Source organism: Varroa jacobsoni, unplaced genomic scaffold (assembly GCF_002532875.2).
Source record: "Varroa jacobsoni isolate VJ856 unplaced genomic scaffold, vjacob_1.0 scaffold_1376, whole genome shotgun sequence".
Taxonomy (NCBI): domain Eukaryota; kingdom Metazoa; phylum Arthropoda; class Arachnida; order Mesostigmata; family Varroidae; genus Varroa; species Varroa jacobsoni.
Window position 1 is genome coordinate 423,776 of NW_019214278.1, and position 19,872 is coordinate 443,647.

The 19,872-nt window shown below is 37.6% G+C and overlaps 2 protein-coding genes across 3 annotated transcripts; both read right to left on the bottom strand.

The window, feature by feature from the left end:
• Window positions 1-6,276: 6,276 nt before the first annotated feature.
• On the bottom strand, window positions 6,277-10,963 carry LOC111269300 (uncharacterized). 2 transcript variants are annotated; one of them, XM_022848766.2, is made up of 4 exons: window positions 10,332-10,963; window positions 8,621-8,779; window positions 8,395-8,511; window positions 6,277-8,175 (listed from the first exon to the last, which is right to left on the bottom strand). In XM_022848766.2, the coding sequence occupies exons 1-4, from the start codon at window positions 10,398-10,400 to the stop codon at window positions 7,279-7,281; spliced, it is 1,242 nt and encodes a 413-aa protein (XP_022704501.1). In that variant the 5' UTR covers window positions 10,401-10,963; the 3' UTR covers window positions 6,277-7,278. The 2 variants fall into 2 exon arrangements, with proteins under 2 accessions (XP_022704501.1, XP_022704502.1); XM_022848767.2 differs by lacking the exon at window positions 10,332-10,963 and adding an exon at window positions 9,576-9,635.
• Window positions 10,964-11,588: 625 nt separating this feature from the next.
• LOC111269299 (WD repeat-containing protein 43) lies at window positions 11,589-17,285 on the bottom strand. Its single transcript, XM_022848765.2, has 10 exons — window positions 16,237-17,285; window positions 15,446-15,535; window positions 15,083-15,182; window positions 14,572-14,740; window positions 14,235-14,328; window positions 13,716-14,066; window positions 13,216-13,325; window positions 12,717-12,947; window positions 12,197-12,391; window positions 11,589-11,971 (listed from the first exon to the last, which is right to left on the bottom strand). Exons 1-10 carry the CDS (start codon window positions 16,381-16,383, stop codon window positions 11,815-11,817), a joined length of 1,644 nt encoding a protein of 547 aa, XP_022704500.1. The 5' UTR covers window positions 16,384-17,285; the 3' UTR covers window positions 11,589-11,814.
• Between the last annotated feature and the right edge of the window lie 2,587 nt (window positions 17,286-19,872).

Genomic DNA, 19,872 nt, shown 5'->3' on the forward strand with positions numbered 1-19,872 from the left:
CACTGATGTAGTAATTATTTCTGTTTTTTACATTTCTTCACGCCGAACTTATTCATATTTCAAAAAATCGAGTATCGATTTTGGCTTACTTTAGAGGCCTACCGATTCTTGAGAACCTAGTTCTATCAAATTACATTGTTAAAAGACTGATTGAATCCAGAAAAATCATCTGAAGTAGTATGCATACGAGTGTGAAAGTTTCTGAAAGAGAGAAAACAGTGTGGGTTCTGTTGTTACGTGGTAGTAAGGTCCGGTCACGTGTCGTCATCAGCATCATCATAGAGCTCGTGTCAGGGAGTTACGCGATTGTCAGTTGAAACGAGATGGCGCCATAGTATATCCCGCGTGGTTTGCCAAGGAGAGCACGGCAGATTAGGGCGTATCCGTGATGTGTAGTTTGCTGATCGAAACGTATCTTGAAAGAGTTTACGGAAATGGAAAAGATATTCCAGGTTAACTGGCTAGTACAGACATTTTATACTGCTGTGTGCAATTTCTATAGTATTCTAATTAAACAATTTTAATTTAGAAAAATGCTTCTTAAGCTCGCCATCGCATATCTGTTACCAGCGGCGAAAACTCGTTAACATCTGATACCGGAATCTGTCTTGATCCTTGTAACTAAAACAGAATTAACGGAATATCATTAAAATATATTGACTAATTTATATAGTATAATTCATAAGACGTATTTTGTGTGTTTCTAAAAAATCATATTTGCTAGTAAAATCTGATGCGATGTAAAAGGCACGAAACCATTCCTTCATTATGTTACTTAATCACTATATTATTATTTATTTATACTCTTGTTCAAATGTAAATCAATAAAACGAGCAGTAGTTTTGTGTTTCTGTAATACGAAATTTTGGTACACTACTGGCGATCTAAAGACGGGCTTTATCAACGAAATTCAAGATGACGTAGATTCCAAATCGTGGTTGCTCAATGTGGAAACAAACTCGCCTTCGTTCTCAGTTTGTAAAAAGGCTTTGTCTGAATGCTTCGAGTTTTGCATTGGAGAGCACGGTGCCCAGACAGACACGTTACAGCGCAATTCTCACGGATACGTTTCCTTTTAGCGTCAACATTGGTGAGAAACGAATTTTTTTTTTGCGGGAATCAGTCCAAAATACGACGGGAAAATAATAGATGACGTTGTCTGTCTGTCTCTCTCTCTCTCTCTTTCTCTCTCTCTCTCTCTATATATATATATATGCATTCTTCTTTTATCATTTTGAACCATTTAAAAATATCTGTCCTTCTCCAATGTTTTTTCCATATTAGACCTAAATCATGGAAATAATAGCTCTGTAAATTAGGACATAACTGGGCGAACCTAAAAATTCATATCGCTTTGTGCTTGACCTACCTCGTCACTCAAGATCGTGGCCATCGGTTAGCTTTGTGGTATCCAACTATTCTAGCACATACTTAGTTGCTTAAACCTATTGGTAAAGGTTTACCATACACGTTAGGTATGACATGTTTACGAGTTTTCGAAAATTCTTTAATACACAGCTTGGACACTCGTCAGTCTCTAATACTAATGCTAGAAGATCACTTATCACAACACGGGCACTCGATAGTATATCGTACGTTAAACTTCGCTGATCAGGATCTATAAATATCAAAGGACATCAGGTTCGGCTTTACTGTTTTTTTTGTAAGCACGGGAAATACTTAATTGGGTTTTTCCCTAACTATTTATTGAGAAACTTTTATGAGGTTTACTTTATCCTAATACCTATTTGTGGTTAGCTACAATTAATACATGGACTTGGAACTGGAAGGTAAAAACTCAGTTAGCCCGCACATTCTGTCCTTATTTAATTTAATATATTTGTTATTTTTTTATGATATAATTATCACTTTTGTGGTGTCCAGACTAAAATTAATTAGATAATTCTGCTTTGGCTTCGTCCGTTCGTATGTGGCCCTAAAAAATTTTATCGAGCCAAGTGTCAAAAGCATATTTGGAATAAAAACACAAAAGTCTGACCTAAGCAAGGTATTAGATATTAACGATCAGGTGCTTACATAACGACATGATATACTTGACGAGTTAGCCAGATAGACAAAATTTATTTTTAATGAGAGGTGAATGGAACGTCGCTCTGTGAAATAACATATAATCGGCATAAGTGTCCGCGACAGCTGAGTGAGTAACGTAAGTGCCTGCTAATCATACAAAAACGTAGCAATCTAGATTTGGATTCACTAAATTTCTTGCTGGAGGCCAAATAACCGATTGAATGATTAACAAACATAAAACTCGAAAGGTTGAAACGAAACGTGATGCTATCTATGAGGGACGCAGAAATGTTGTAGTAGCGATCTTTGGAGACTCGAACCTTTCTGGTGCCACATCTCCCATCAAAAGTACAATTAATTAAAGAACTGGGCTGAGAGAGCTAAAAGAAAAATTACAAATAAATAGTGGTTTGATATTAATGTAGAAAGGAAACCAAACGGATCAAAAGTACCCTTCTAAAAAATGAAAGTTGTCTACCTCGCATTTCGTATTTCATAATGTGCTTAGTACGAAGAAGAATAATCTAGAGGAATTTAGCGGATAGCGATCGCGCGTGTTTAGTGCAAGTCTTTCAAAATGCATCTTTAAATAGGCTTAGAAGGACGTAATGATATACGTAACGATAACCTAAGCAAAACAGGTTACAACTTACAAAACATGAAATTCAAATATCGCTTTCTCGAGTCAAAATATACCTTTTAAGTTACAGTTACAATATCTACTTTTCTAAAAGAACCTCTTTGAGAATTATATATTTGAATCGGTACTAAAATAGTTTGGACGTCATCAACAAGCTGGCACTTGCATGGCGCCATTTACGTGTGTTACTTCTTAGATATTTTGTGGACAAAAAAACTAATTGGGCAAACTCGAACTTATGCAGCTTATTCTGTAGAAGCACGTTATAACGACAGTTCTATGTGGCACATTTATACACATATAAAAGATACCAGCTGGTAATAATCTGGTGTCAACTTTCATTATGCAACCACAACTAAAAATACGTTACCTGCATCATGTCTCAAAATTTAGCCTAACGAGAACGCTATATGGCAGGTAAACTGACCTTGAAACAATTATGATAATGAGGTACTTGCGAGTTGATTGATCTTTTCGCCCCCCACCTGGCGCACTTTAAATATAGTCACCATTGGCATTTGGGAGACTTTCAGAAGACTTTATGAGAGTGATCGCAATAGCTCGAGACATTGCTCAAATTAGGAAGATCAAATTTAGCAAGTAATATTAGAAAAAAATAGATGCAAGGTCCTGAAAATCGGCAAAAACACGGAATGCGGATGCATGTATCGAGGATGAAAGCAAGGTGTACTAGTCATTGTGCATTTGGGGATTGCCTAGTAGGTTAATTAACGCTGCAGAAATACACATGCTTTAATTCATTTTACCGTTATATTTTAAGCCACGACTGTGGCGCGACTCATTGAGCTGATCAAATATTACAACATAATTTTGATCTTCCTTAACAGACACCGTAAATATAGAGAACATCATTGAATTGTCAAAGTTTTAGCAGCTGTGAGCAGATACGCCAGGTTGTGTGTAGGACCTTCCTCTACTGGTTCATAGAGCCAACAAGGACCCAAGAAGTTCTTATCGATCGGATGTAAGTGAAACTGATGTCCGGTTAAAATCTGGGTGAGTTAGTACGATGGCTTGTTCTAAATGTTTCGAGTTTCATGTCAAGCGCCGCCATTAGGCATTCCATTAGATGTGTTTGTCTTGCATTCGAACATAGACCGCGACGAATTTCTGAAATTAGCAGACAATTGTGCTACGCATTAAACTATTACGAGAACACGATAGTGAAACGAAGCTTTGTACTTGGATTCAAAAGTAAACAGAGACGCTTTTGTTTTCTGGCAAGGACCCAGCTCGTCTAGGAAGACGGAATACCTAACCACATCACCTAGTTTGATGACTCAATGGTATTTGCCTCTTATTTCTAAACTGTAGTTCTGTTGACTGAAGGTCCCGGCTGTTTGTAGCGAAGGTGAAGAGCAGACAGTACGTAGGTCACTCAACGGACCTTAAGCGCAAATGCGTCATTCTACCGCACTGGTTTGCATTTAATCGGGTGCCCTATGAAAAAAGAAGATTGTGACAGTTTGACTGATTAGAGCTTATATTAAACAATAAAACGCCAGTTTTTATTCTGCCAATGAGACTGAGCTTTATGCAGAACATACTGATACAATTTCGATGTTTGCACAATTCCGTAAGCACGCTAAACCTTCACATAATAATTATAATAATAATAGAAGGACAATTCTTAAAAATTTTTAAGTTAATTTTAAAAAAAACTTTTTTTTATCATTTTATTTGCTGTTATACTCTACGGGATAAATAAGATAAAATTACGGAACATAGTATGTACAACATAGTGGAGTGTGAAACATGCGTTTTTTCTTTAAACAAATTACGTCTTCATTTCCGACTATTGCTATGTTTAGAAAACCCTGCGGTCAATCGGCCTTAGTCGATATAACTAATGGTAGCAGTTTCCGGCCATCAATATCCTCAACTTGGTAGCCGGGATGATGCACTAATAACATGTTTGCTTACTAGTACCTTTAAAGACACGGGATAACGTGCCATATGCAAAAACTACGTAAAATTCCGAATATTTATTTAAAACCTTTAACTTGAATGTAACTTAATATTTTGTGGCGGCAGTGGAATCATACACAGTTACTTCAGAGAACGTTTCAATTTTCAGAGTATTTTCACCACAGTGATAATTTCAATTTGTATGCTCATACGATGGATTTATATATAGCCTTTGTATTTTCTTAAATGAAAACGTTTTTTAAAAAAAAATACTAAGTGTAAATATATTTATCTCGACGACTTATTAATTTTGCTCAAAAAAACTGTAGAGCAAGTAGCGTTCTTGCTATAATAACTCTTTTTGATGATCAACGATTATACTAGTTATATATACTTAATATATGGACCTTGTGGCCTGAGATGCACACGTACATTTTAGACGCTTATCAACAAGTTTAGACGCTTTCTTATCTTTTATTTGCATCTGCTTCCCACTATATACATATATGCATTGAATGCTACTCCATAGCGTTGCACTTTTTTATTTGACCTAGCCTCAAGTAAGTTCAAATCTACTCGGCAACTGCTTTGCTGCACTATTCTTTTTACCCCGCTGCAATGATTTTTTATTATTACTCCGTCCGTTATCTACTTGTAGTTCTTCCACGACCCGCTTTCATTTAAGCCATTGTCTTGTTCTATCCTTGCTACCTTGGCTACCTTCCTTTCTCTTTCTATCACCAGCATCAGCTATTCAGCTACAATGTTAATAGAAAACTTACACTCGCTTTAGATCGTAGGAGAAGTTTTACCTCCATTTCTTTCGGGAACTCTAAGTCAATTTGCTTAACTGCAATTACTTTGCTGAGGGAGTCAACTATCCGGTGTAAATGGACTGCCACCGTTTTGATTAAATTTTTTTTATATCTAAGGCAAATATGACATCACACTAGAAGTAAAACACTATAGTAATTGCTTCTGCTGTTTATAAAAAACTTATGACAGTGAATATGCAAAATTGCTAGATAAGAAGGAAAAACCTTTTTATTATATTAATTTTATAATAGGATTTTTGTTTTATTAAAACTTCAAAAAAATGTATTCAACTGTGAAATAAACAGAGCTGCTTATTTCACAGTTAATTTAGTATGTCATACACACGTTGATGTTTCGCTCGAATCTTTGTTCTCGTGTTGATACATTCATTCGAAAAGTATATACAGTTGGTTTTTCGGTAATGAATCATCAATTAATTTTTCTCAATGGGTTTTTCTGTGAAAGCATTTTTGAGACTGTGACTTTATTATAACAATTTAACAATTATTCACAGCTTCATCGTGCAAATTTAAATATAATAATTTACTATAAGGTCGTATTTTAATACACATTTAGGACTTTGACTCCAAACACCATTTTCAACAGGTTATTACACCGGGTTCCTTTTCACTTATGTTCTCTTTACCTTGTAGTTCCTATGACTGCAACCATCTTACTTTATCTAGTTTAAAGAAAATGTTAGAAAGGGTTGTTTTTTCCATTTATCCATGCCATTTAATTGATAAAGATGCGGGGTAAGTTTCTAAATCGCAACCTAATTTGAATCGTAAATCCTTTCGTTCCCTATTTCGATTTCCAAATTGCGTATGCCGTTAACACACTAAGGCAGAACAAACAAGTTGAGAGATACATTAATTCCCGTTGAGTTTCTTTATTTAATATTTAAGCATGATGCGAGATGATTGAAGAAAGCACTTTTTATTGCTTTTTTTACCATTTTGGACCACGCTTGCTCAAATATAGTCTAGCTCGACGCTAAAATTCAAGTGCTTCTTCTTGATGGGCATTTATTAGTTACACTTTGGACTCTCTGCCTTTAGCATTAAGTTCCTTAGTTCTTACCTATACAGTTCGTAGCTCATTTATTGTATCAACTGAAGGTCGGCACATGTGTACTCTTAAAATTTTTAAATATTTTTACGCGACTCATGACTCATATGAATTATTTATGTACAATGTACGAAAGACCAACCTAATCAAAGGAGTCAATCAAAATATCGAATTTAATCTTAATAATTACTGTTCAATTAGTAGATGAACTTTATAAAAGTTTTGGGGCAATTTCTTTTGGCCACTAGTACTGACAATATTTTTTACTTTAAAATATTATTTATAGCATAACCTTCAATGTTGTTCGTTCTACCGCTTCTTATTTACTCGCCCTTTTGCGTCGGAAAGCGCACATGTTTTTTTCAAAAAATTCTTAATGAAACAATATTAGATGTTGACTATAGTTTCAAGTTGCATATATTCCGAGGGATTTGATATTATTATGCGTATACAAACGAATTAATTACCCGTTCGCTTAATTACCGAGCTACGCATTTATTTGCATAGTAATAAAGGTAAATATGTTATCATGTATAAGTAATGATAATAAATATTATTATTGTTATTATATACACCTACTTTACATGCCCCATTGGACGTGCATACATGGCTATTTCGTTATAGATAATGGTTTCGTCAAGAAACAGCGTATCACGTTATTTTCGATGTTCGGTACCGCAATCCAAGGAGCAATTAGTCTTAATTTTTGGCTATGAAACGCAAATCTTCATGGAACCATCCCGTGTATGCCATTTTCTTTTTTATTCAGGAAATGATTAAGAAAAGTTTATCTACATATGCTGCATTTGAGTCTGCTGAATTTGCTGGTTAGCAAGCGCTTGTCGTCGTTTATTTCTCTGTAGATGGTCCATAATCGTTTTCGAGATCGTTTCGTGTGCCGCGCGGATCATCTGCTGCAAAGCGTCAGCATAAAAAATGAGGCGTTGACCACTGCGTTCACTTTGAATCATCTGCATCTTCCAAATCGAGTCTTCTACAAGGGCATTCAGACTTTGATGAGCACTACAGTCCTCTTGGGTGACGACCAGCATCGGCCCTTCGTTCTCATGTTCACTTGTCTGCATTTGAACCTGGTGTTGTTCCATGTGGTGTCCAGCCTCTTCACCGTCAGCGGCCATTTCGTCGGGTATCTGCTCATGTACCACGTGCATCTCGCGCGGCGGTGGCCGTACCATCTGGTATTGAACTTCGCCATCTTGTATGCCTTCGGCCTGCATAACCTGCATTTCCTCCATGGGCACCTGACCTTCCTCAGCTCCCTCAACGGCCTCCATCTGAACTCCCTCAGCCTCAGGGTCGTCATCGTCGATTACTTGTAACCGGCCCGAAATGTTCCCGTCAAGCTGCTTTACTTTGTAGTTAATATTATGATTGCAATGTGTCAACGAACCCATACATCGGATCGTGTCATCCTTTTGAAAGAAAATCTTAAGGTACGCAGTGCAAAAGGTCCCAATCTTGATGCTGTTTCGGCTGTCGCCCCGATTCTTCCGGTCAACCTTTTGGCCTTCACGATTACACCGAAAAAGGATAAATGGTTCTTCGGATTCTGTGCGACCTTTACGTCGCGACGTGGCTTTAATTAAAAAGTGGCCTTTACTCCTCAAACTAACCCGATAGGCGTCAAATTCAGACAACGATTGGAAACGACTTTCAATCCAGTCCACCTACAAAACGAGACCAACAAGAATGAACTGCTAGATATTGAAACTATAATAGATAAGGTTAATAAAACTGGGGCATTGGGCAACCCCTCATTCGGGTAGTATTTGTTGCGACATTAGTCAGACCCAGCATTTGCTTGTCACAAGAGTAATCTATTACGCCAAATCGAGTAGCCGCATTTATGTTACTGCAGCAAAGGTTATAAAGGTTTGTTCACTCACCACAATACCATGATGACTCTCCAAATGTCTTAAGAGCTCATTACGGCTTTTGCACACCTCCATGCAGCCTGCAGCCCCCATAACACAGGGGAACTGCGTACAACGCCACTGTCCTGCCTGTGGAAGTAAGTACGGAAGAAGCGTGTTAGTTCGCATCCTACGAAAAATACCGTTAAATTTTGGACGACACTAATACTGCATATAACACTGTAGGGTATTCTCTCACCTTAACAATGTTATGAAGTTCATTGGAGACATCTGGATGGGCTCTACGAATGTGCTCCTGAAGGCTGACGACTGATGAGTATGCTTTCGCACAGCCGGGACACTCGAGGTTCTTGCGACGGCCACCTGCTTTTCTCATTTGAGGTGACACGGGTGCACCCTAATGGTAGTCGATAGTCACATAGAAAACGTGGTAACGCGGGTTAGAATACGTCTAGTTATAATTTATTTATGCTATCGGGAAACAATTTGGGAGACAATCATAGCCAGCAGATGAACTTTGCTTGCTCTACATTGTGATTAAGAAAAAGAGATTTCAGTAAACGCTGAGACGTACAGTCCGTGTAGGTGAATCTTTACAACACGCAATTAGGTGCAGGTTTCTAACTTATTAACAACAGTGGTATTATCAACGGTCAAAAAAAACAATACCAGCTTCCAGCTGCCAGTAAGTAAGCAGTTTTGAAATAATAAATATACTGATCAGGCAATTGAGCATTCTATCTAAATTGCCTCTATAAATCGCATCAAGCCACGTTTAAATACTTGAAATGCTTTAACCGGCAAAGATAGTCATAAAAAAATTAAAAATTATGGCTTCGCCCATAACAATAATTGCACTCGTTCCGCGCGCCTAATTTGAGAACCTTGAATTAGAAAAAAAACGACGGATAAAATAAATCTACGCAGCTAGGAAAAGAAATACACATTTCTATGGCATTTTTGATACGTAAAAAGAACTACGAGAGCATCCACTAAACATCAATGCACTTATCCATACGCAAAGCATTACACATATAATGCAGTTGAAATTTATGAATATCTTCATCAAAAAGGAAATTATTATGTACAGGCAGCCGTGAAATTGTGCGAAGACCTAAGTCGTGCTCAAAACAAGAAAAAAAATATCGAGTAGAATGTTAACAGTGTGACAGTGACGTCGAAAATTTACTAACAATATTTCCGTATGCGTTACGATATAACCGTCAGGTTAGACTCCGCCATTTGACACGAAACTACGTGGAATAAAGAAACAAAAACACAAATGATACTAATTTAGAATAATCTAATCTAAGACTAGAGAAGTGGTAAAGATACGAGTTGGACATATGAAGGCATTTTATGGGGCCCGATTTCGTTTGAATGTTTTGATCATTTGATATACTTGTTTAGACAACCATTTTAACTTTAATATGGTTATCGAAGAGTGGTACTCAATGTTCACTGTAACTTCTTTATCATTTATTGGGTTCTATGATGCCTTTAGGCTATTGCTGTCGCTCTTTTGTCAGCATGTCCCATAATCGACCATTCGCTAGGCAGCGTTTGCCTTTCGAAGTAAACGCCTCTCAATCCAAGACACGGTTCGCTCACCGCAACCGACTGTGACATGTCGATAAGCAGATGTATCTAGAAATGAATCCTATACAGAGTGTAATTTGCTCTGGCGTCTCTGGTTGTTCGCCTGTCGGGTAGTGAAGGCGCGCCGGCTCATAACAACTGGCGAAAATAAGTGTCTGTAACAGGAGGGTCTCTGTGGTGAGCTAGTGACTTTGCTTTAATTTGTAGTTTGTTCAGTTTTCTCAGTGGCTCCGAATGTTTTCCGTCGATGTTATAGATTTGAAAAACCTTTTTCGATAAGCCCTCTGAATTCCTTGACGAAACACAGGCAGTTTGCTGTATGACTTGTTTTTAATACATTTGATTCTCACCTCTGCGTCGTTATGGCTGGACTGTGCCTGGCTTGAGGACGGTCCCTGTTGTTGGTCTAAATCCTTCATGTCTATTTTCAACACCCTTGATTGTTCTTACAACGACTGCATCAATTCAATCTGAATATCTCCTTTGGCGTAGATCCTATAGGCTTGAACACGTAACGCACATAAACACGGTGGCTCTGTGATTAAGGGTTACTGCCATATAGCCGACACTCACTATAAACACAACGATAACATTACAAGATACATAGGATCTCTCCCCCCAGTGACATTGTAAGCTCCGAATGAACGTATAACGCGAAACTCAAAAAGGCGTCGGCGTCTGCTTTAAATTTTTGGCGCCAACGCCGTCTGCTGCGGTCGCCATCTTTCGACGACTCGGGTTTGTTCCTTTCTAGCCATGTGTGCTTCACTAGATTGGACTATTACAAACGGTAAAAGCTGCAGCGGAGCCAGAAAAGATAGACAGCATCTCAGACATCAGCCATTTAAACTAACTTAATGCTACATCCCGTTCGTTGGACTCAATTAAAAGCTATCCGCGAACCACTAAACTTCAAAATACGTTTACAACCATTTAAGAAATGTTTCTTCCAGTTGAAAGTAAATATTAAAATAAGCGCCTTTGCCTTAGGTATTTGGGATTTAAAATATCTGACTAACTTTCTACAAACTTATATGGTCAATGAGAGTTATTTTATTCTTTACAGATGTTGTTTTGTTGGTTCTGAAGGATCAAACTTTTATTGGCACGTATTCTAATTATGATCGGAGCACAGTAAAAGGCCTTTAAATAACTTGATATTAACGGATAATCAACACATTAAAAAGGACATCCGTTTAGTGTACCTGCATCGCATGTACACATATCTGTTTATCGAGGACACACGTTGACATGACTAGTACTAGAAACTAACCATCTTTTAGCCAATGTCAACATATAATTTATTTTGCGAGGCAAACTGTGATGAAAAATGCTATGGTAGGATTATACATAACAGCCCTGGGAGAAATTAGATAAAAACTTAATGCGATCTATCTATTTATTCTACACGATCAAAGCAAACTTACTATATCTTGGCTTAAGGACAAATTATTTGTCAAAATTAGTTCTTTTTCGTTATGTCTTACATATTTCTATTTTTGTTTAATGTATAATAGAATTCCGACTAAAGATAAATGTCTTCGGCGAAAACTGCTAAAGACAGCACTCTCCTGTCATTGAAGCTACATAATGAGTATTAAAAAGCATTCTGTCACAGAGAAAAACTTTACATTTAATCGTGCGATTGCTCCTGCGAACGCTGCACTCATAATAAGAGATAATGTTCCTCCCTGAGCCCTACAACAACAACAATAAATGCCCCGTCGTCCATATGACCATCAAATTTTACAGTAGTCATTTCATCTTCGTTTTCACCCTACGCTATACAAAACCTTACACTAAATTATGTTCTATTTTTTATTGCTACATTGGTCACGCTTCGACTTCCATGATCTCTAGCTCATCATGCCCTTCGTCAGGACTTGAAGCTTCACCCGCCGAATTCGCCTCCTCCAAATCAAGTGGCGACGCAATGTCATCTTCTTCCACCACGGTAATTTCTGCATCAGTGACGACCTGCGACTGATATCTGGTACCAAAAAAAAAGTAAGAATTAGCATTATACGTTTTAGTAAAGTTTAGGCAAAAAAATGATGTATATTTTATAACTAGTTTACCGTTCTTAAGAGGTTAGCGTATGAATCGTTTCCATGGTCACCAGGCATCGCTTGTGGCTTTTGCTGCAGTAGCATTGTAGCGTCTTCTAACTGTAATACCCACTACTGAACTCGCACCTTCTACTGTCCCAGCTTACCTCGTTGTAGTTAGAAGTGAATTAAGTGTAGACTTGATCTCGACTACTCGATCGGTACATGTTAATCGACTTCGTAAGACGTAAAGAAGTGGTTGCAGCAGTTGTGGGCATGACTCAAGGTACGAACTGTGGTGAAGCAACAGAAAGCGTGTCCAACGTAGCGCAGGTGCCACAAAACCTGGACGACAGTGCAGCCTGTAACCCAGCGTATAAGACAAATTCATAAATATTATGGGTTTCACTATTTGAATTGCTGTGCAATCTACGACAAATGCTGAAATATCGAAAGCGCATTTGAAATAAAAAAAAAAACAATCTGCAAATTATATTTTGAAAACTTAAACGGTCTTACCATCTTTCATTGTTTCGTTGTTAATCAATAATAGCCGGAGAAATCAAACGAAAACGTTTTTTAAATGTACATATGTGTTGATGAAAAAAGCTATATTTATAAGCGCTTGCGGTCCTACAGCTGTTTTTTTTTTTAATCAACTTATATATCTGTGCTAAATATACGTACCTGTTTTCCAGCTCTTTAATGAATAATTGTATAGCATCGACGGGAAGTTTTTTAACGGTATTATTCACGACTTCAAGATCGTGCCTGAATATAACTGCATTCAACATTGTTCGATCGCTAGACTGTAGACCTTGGAGTAATAAATGAACCATATTATCAGTTCGCGGATTAAGAAGGGGTTGGTCGTCTAGTTCCTCCCCTTTTCCAGAATCGGAGCCCCCATCAAGTAACCTGAAAAGCAGTTAACCGATAGCAATATTAGGCTAACTGCGGAATAAATTGATTTTTCAAGTATATAAAATAATGCTAAGTCATCACCCAGAACGAAAGATACAGCTTTTCCACTTTTAAGGTTGCGGAAAGATAAGATTTCGAAAAACTCAGAAAGCAAAACTGCAGCGTAACTTGCCAAAATAAAATACAGCATAAATTTTAAAAAAAAAAGTGTTAAAAGCATAGCTATCACCTTAATTTCTCCGAATAGTCCACACTGACATACCGTTCTTCCAGTGGAACCTCATCACGATCCTCGTAATTAGGTGCGCTTTTCGCAGTGTTTTGTGCTCGCTCGTTTAGAGGACCGATTATTTTTGGTGCAGACGGTTTGTACTGTCAAAAGATGAAAGTAACAATTAAAATTTTACAGTCCGTCAAACGAATCATGTTTGGCGAATCATAGCATGTTCAAATAGAGTGCATATATTATGATATCTGGTAGCATTTGATAATTATGACTCGCATGAATTCTAAACAGAGTTCTCTTTCTAGAGAGATCAACTTCTTTAAGAAATATAGAAATGCATTATGCACGCCCATTGCTTCCTCGAGTTTACGGTTATAGTGTAAGACTCGCACTGGCTAAAACTCAGATGTCTCTGAATCCAAGGCCATTAGAAGTGTTCACGTTATTTCAGTTTTACGGAGATTAGATATAATACAAAAACTAACCCGCAGTATACAAAACTTTTGCTATTCTTATATAATCTAAGTTTCGTTTACATGTGTTACAGGAACTCCTGCGAAGTCTGTAGATGTTGGAATTGGCTTGCTGGTTACGTCCCGAATGAGGACATGGTTTCTCACAGGCAAAGGTACTATCTCTATACGAGGCCTTCCCGATGGCCCATAGACTAGCAATAGCTGGCAGTTTATAACACGTGCTTCATGTATTTGCACTGGTGTGGCGTCGGTTGTGGCCACCTGTATTGTTATCTTGCGTTTCCATTCGTGTTCAGAATTATCACCCCCTTCTGGATTGCGAGTCCACACGACACATTCGCCAGCGGAGCAGACGGCACAAAGCCACTTATCGCTGCTCTGAAGTGATATCACTTCGCTGGGAGATATTACCTGTGAACAAGTTAATCATGATTTATAACCGAAGTTTAATAACAATAATACCGCCTACTTCACCTCATGCTAAAGACACGCAGTTGCTATGTTAAAAATGTCAGTGAAGGGGCATATAAAATTAAATAAACGAAGTTTAGTTCATGCGCTCAATATAGGCATACGCACCAATGTCGATTTGCACCGCAACTTCTTACTCCAAATAACTAGGTGTCTATCTGCGCAGCTCAGGACTTTCGAATCTTCAGTTGTGAGTAAAAACCTGCAAAAATATATGCACAGTGCCACAGGCCTTGCCACTTCGTCTGAACTACTTTTGGGTTTGCGCATTCTGTTTCATTACTTCAATGGCTTTCAATGATGAGAATTCTATGGGGTAGGTCGTTTGATTATAAACATCACTGTATTCTCACAGACAGTTTCTGAGTTGAAGTTATATTTTAAGTAATTTGTTTTCCATTGTAGATATACCAAGTTTTGTTCTCTATTGCAGATATACACCAACCTGATAGGAGATACGTGCTGTGTTGTAACTGTCTTTAGCAGAGTTCGTTTGTCAACATCAAACATCCGCAGCTGTGATATCGACGCGGCAAGCAGTCGAGATCCCCCATTAACTGCCGCTAACGAGTAAAGCGGCCTCGATTCGGACGCTTGCTCCCATTGAAGGCGAACTAAAGTTGGTTAAGTAAATTTTAGGTGCTATCATTACGTTAACTACAGTATGGCTCTATTCTCATATCATATATATTATATACGATGATATATGTTCAACCTATATCCGGTGCAAGCGCAAACCATGCTGACCATAGGATTCATCTTCACTGGTTTTACAAATTTCTCTATTTTCAATTAAGTGCGCGCTGATGCCGAGTGGCATATCAACCTTGACACAGTTTGGATCAGGCTACTTTTTGCTGATAAACAAAGGCAGACAATATGTGTAACATTGACCTTTCTGGTAACATAAGCCATAATGAAAGTAGTATGAGTAAAACATTAACTATTTTACGTACTTTGTTGTATGAGCTGGTATTCGTGAATGGCGCCATCTTGACCGCATGAAAGGACGCGTTCGGAAATGACCAATAGATTCTCCACGGCACCAGCGTGAACCTACATGTACAATCCGAATGGTATCGAGGTTTTGTTTTTTGAACGTAGGAATAGAAATAAAATCTCTGAGCTGATACATTTGACTGCATTGGAAAAAAAATGTGGCACCAACATTGCTCAATTCATTGACATAACCACTATACGCACAGTAAAGTCTACGAATGGCAATCAACACGTTTAGATGCGTTTTTAGTATACGCTTTATGCAAGTGTAGATGGATAATCTAAAACGAACAGAGTCGTATTTTGCTTTTTGTACTTACTTTTTTCAAATATGCTTTCACTTTTGTTTCAAGTGCATCGAAAATAATAACCGTTCCGTCATGACCCCCGAGAATAAGCAGGTTATTTCCCTAAAAGAATGCGATAAAAAATAATATTGCTATTTGATTAAAAGGAATTTTAAAATCGATCATTTGTGGGATGTTTATTATCTACTAAGCAGTACAGTCCCTGTGATAGCTTTGTAGGTAACGGATTTGCTTGCTTATCTTAGGGCCGGGCATAGACAGACTTTGTTTCGTGCTAGGAGCCACTTATTTGCAGGAATGCCGAATGACGATATCGGACGTGAAATTCAAAACACAAAGCTATAGTAGTGCAGGTAGTTTCCTCTTCTACGTGTTCATTAAAACGGTATGAATATAAAGTAACGTATTTCAGGTTTGACTCTATTATTTTATACAAGTCAATCAATATACTCAGACAAACCGTTATGTATACACAAAATTTACGCATAAGCAGTATTGTTGTCCTAGCGTGTTTCACAAGTGAGATTTTATACACTCAAAAAAACCAAAACTTGATTATTGATTTATTGCTAAAAACCTCTTCTTGTTGGAAGTTCGTTCACTAATAAACTATCAAGCACTTTCTTTCTGATGGAATAATAGGATAGTACCCTTACGTAAGATTGCAAATTAACAACCACATAAAAGAAAACCGATCTACCACACTTTCAATGAAAAAATAACGTTCATAGAGTTAGTTTAATCGGTTGTTTACGTCTGAATATTTTTTTTTCAAAAGGTCCACTAGCTTCCCGCTCACCTACCTCCCATCGAACACAGTTGGCAGCACATTGTAGATGACTTTCTGGTACATATTCGCCTAGTACCATACCCGTAACGTTATCATATATCACGACACGCCCAGAGTCCCAAACCTGTGCACAAAATTGATCGTTCGCTCGAAAGCGCATGTCGGCGCAAAAATCGAACTTGCGGGACCGGCCACAATAATAACACTGCTAACAACAAACTCACGTGAACGGGACTTCTTCGAGAGCTGCTCCCCTAGTGATAGCGGACGTCAAAATAGATACAGAAGAAGGTAGCTAGACAGACTCAATGCGGCCAAAGTACGCTCGTCAAATACTGATTATGTTTAATGCACATATTTTTTGACAAATGTTCTCGGGCGTATTTTTAACCCTAAGCAACATCAGTTTTATGTCCTATACTTGTCCACCATAATTTGTTCCAGGGCAGCAAATGTACCAGCTTATGCGTTGATTCTTTCGTAAGCGGGATGTATCTAGCTCGAACCCGGCCAGCCAGCGTGTGACAGAATTTGAATTGTGTTTTGGCGGTCCATACGTTCAGGGCTTTCAGAGTTTTTCTATTTTTATGTCTATTTCGTGACGGCAAAAATTGTGTTTGCAAATGTCGCGATAGTTACGGGCTATATGACGCACGTTCAAGTTCTCCAATAACAAATGACTCAGCAGTGGCCGTTCTGCCGTCAGGCCATTATTCCATATAAGTGATTAGATAAAAAAAACCTTATTTTTTGTTATTCTATAGAACAATAGAGATCAGTTAGTTATGGATGATTTTTAGAGTCTGACAGCTTGTTTTGAATTTTATCATCTGGGGTTCCAGGTTTTGCTTTTGGTAAGTGTAGTCCATTGCATAAACAAAACAGCTAACCTTATTATGCATACGGTTCCCATGATAGTGCAGTAACAACATGCTTGTCTATTAAACTCAAGTTCAGACTAAACTTATATAGTCTGGGTTCGAAATCGGACATAGACATGTTTCATTTTGTGCTGGCCAGCCCTCTGAATCAATGCCTAACCGCTTAACTATTTGATATAGGATTCGATTAATTTATTATGCGTATCCATTTTTTAACAGCATCATAATAATAAAAATCGAAATTAACTAATAATCGAAATTAATGTTTTTTTTTTAACAACGGCGTAGTGGGATACACATAGTCACTAACGTAGCTGATCGCAATTAGGTATTTTTCATAGTATCCCAAGAGTCCTTATGACAGGGGTTCAAAGTAAAGACAGCCCAATTCCCGCAAATGATACGTGAGAGGCGTACATGTGAGATGCCCTGTTAGGTTTATGCGAAGCAGCATCTGTTATATAATTATTTACTAGCAGGATCTCTAATATATATAAATGTTAAGATTTACGACCAAGGTAATGATTCCGTTTACAGTGTTGAAACAGTTTTTGATGCTCTTTTTTTTGTTGAGTCCACCCAGCGGTTATGTGAGTTACTGTAGACAGATATTTTAGAGAACGCCTTGCATACATGTGTGAAGTAGTTAATGTTAGTTACTGAAATTCTATGAGAATTATATCTATTGTGTTTACAAAATGTGAATTATCTGATCATGATATATTTGTGATCGTTGCATGTTGAATAGGCGTAAAATCTAATACGGCCCAAAAGCACTAACTTCCTTCTCATAGAGAACTTGCTAAGTTGAAGCGAGATAATTTTCTTTTTGGAAGACTCCACCAAATCGAAGAATTTTAATCGCGGTCGATCTTTATTTATGTCATATGTCGCGAACTGAGTGACAGCAAGCAGTAGTTATACACAGGAAGTAAACATTCAAAAGGATGCAAAACCGTCCCACAGCAAAACAATTATTCACAACCCGATTCGGAATTTAGAAGGTCCAGCATAGTGAAAATTTTTGCCTGTATATGATAGGCTTTAAGCCTATCATATGTTTTAATAAATCGGACGTTTGTCAATGAATAGGCCTTTTCAAGGGAGCTGTTAGGAATAGATACACTGTCATTGAAAAGGTCTTCATCTTAACTTCAATCTCACCTTGACGACTCATACGGCCTGCTATTCTAACGGTGTAATTATTCATACTATCCCGCAGTAACGATTCAATCTCATTTCTTTCATTCCGGCCACTTTCATGCTCGATTTGTAACAGATGAAACTGAAAATCCCGTGCTAAATCCCGTCTGTTTCTCTGCTCATCCGCCAAATGCTAAAATTCCGCACTCGAGTCTCGCTAGATACGCTCAGTGCATCAGTGTTCTGCCACAATAGCTCCCTCTTGTCAGCTTTGGCAGACCCAAAAGTGATTTTTGTTTGGTGTACTTAGGCGACTTTCTACGTACCGGCATATCCAGTAAACAAACCACCGTTTTATTTTCGGTACCTATCGGTCGAATATAAATAATACCAAGGAAAGGTTTCATGTTTATGAAAATTCATTTTTATCACTGAACAAATACAATTAGGAATCTATGAACAATATCAATCCGGAATCTCTAAAACATAGGTAGATATTTCTCGTGTTTAGTACTAGATATTAGTAATAATTTAGAACCGACTATACATAAAGGATCACATTTGAAATAAAGGAATAGTACCTTAATTTCGAATACGTGTTATGTTTTTAGTGAAAATATCCACTGTTATACGATAGCTGCCCCACAGACGTAGCCCTTAAAACATCTCACTCAATATATTTGCCATCCCATATAGAATAGTTAAATTTATACGAAGAAATAAAAAAGCGTTAACAAGATTATTTTGTAGTGAAGCTCGTATATTTTTTGAAACCTTCATTTAGTAATCCTTACAACGTATTCGGCTAGAATATTATTATTAGATCGCCACAGAACTTTTTCGTATTTTTCGATCTCCTGATAAAAGGGTTGCGTTACACAGGTAAAAAAATAAACACTTTTAAGCTGACACTGCCAGCTTTCGATTGTTTGCTTGGTCACCTCACCAAGGAAACTTAATATGGCCTTAACATCATTGACGGAGTACCTGCCTTGCAGGATATTCGTTATTTACAAATTTAAATAGCTAGCATTCAGGTACCGGAAAGCTATGGAAATACATGGATACATTGTGACAAGCTCGGTCGGGCAAATAATTCCAGCTTATACATATATATGCATATATTGCGACAAACAAATATCCAGGGACCGTCCTTACATAAATATTCAAAGCATCATTTAACAATTATAAGTATTTCTGTGCTAGCTTGTCAGGGTGTTGCTGTTCAAAATTGCGCACCTGCAATCTTTGAGCTGAGTTTAGTTAGGAATAGCCTTGCAAAGGTGTACCTACCAAAAAAGAAGTTTGTACTTACCAGAAAAGCATAGCTTCAATACGGGTAGAGATAATTTTTTGATTAATGATTTTGAATCAATTTTTGATTAATGATTTGTTCGCTTTATCTTGGTAAATGTCGAACATCGACAATTATAAACCACAAAAAAACAGTACCCATGTAACATTAACTAAGAATTAGATAAAGAAAACGTGTTAAACCTGACTAGTATTGTGCCAGTATTACGGTTGCTTATTCGGTCAAAGTAAAACTGGAACCTGCAATCAGCAGAAACTTAGCAAAGTTCTTTGCAGAACTTTTTTTGCAAAGAACGCTTAAAACGCTAAGA

Coding starts and splice junctions, on each gene's coding strand:
- LOC111269299 (XM_022848765.2), bottom strand. CDS start 16,383: ATGCGCTTTCGAGCGAACGATCAATTTTGTGCACAGGTTTGGGACTCT. Junction 14,741..15,082: donor ATACCAGCTCATACAACAAA/GTACGTAAAATA, acceptor AACCAACTTTAG/TTCGCCTTCAATGGGAGCAA. Junction 14,329..14,571: donor CAGCACGTATCTCCTATCAG/GTTGGTGTATAT, acceptor ATATTTTTGCAG/GTTTTTACTCACAACTGAAG.
- LOC111269300 (XM_022848766.2), bottom strand. CDS start 10,400: ATGAAGGATTTAGACCAACAACAGGGACCGTCCTCAAGCCAGGCACAG. Junction 8,512..8,620: donor AACTTCATAACATTGTTAAG/GTGAGAGAATAC, acceptor TTACTTCCACAG/GCAGGACAGTGGCGTTGTAC. Junction 8,176..8,394: donor AGAGTCATCATGGTATTGTG/GTGAGTGAACAA, acceptor CTCGTTTTGTAG/GTGGACTGGATTGAAAGTCG.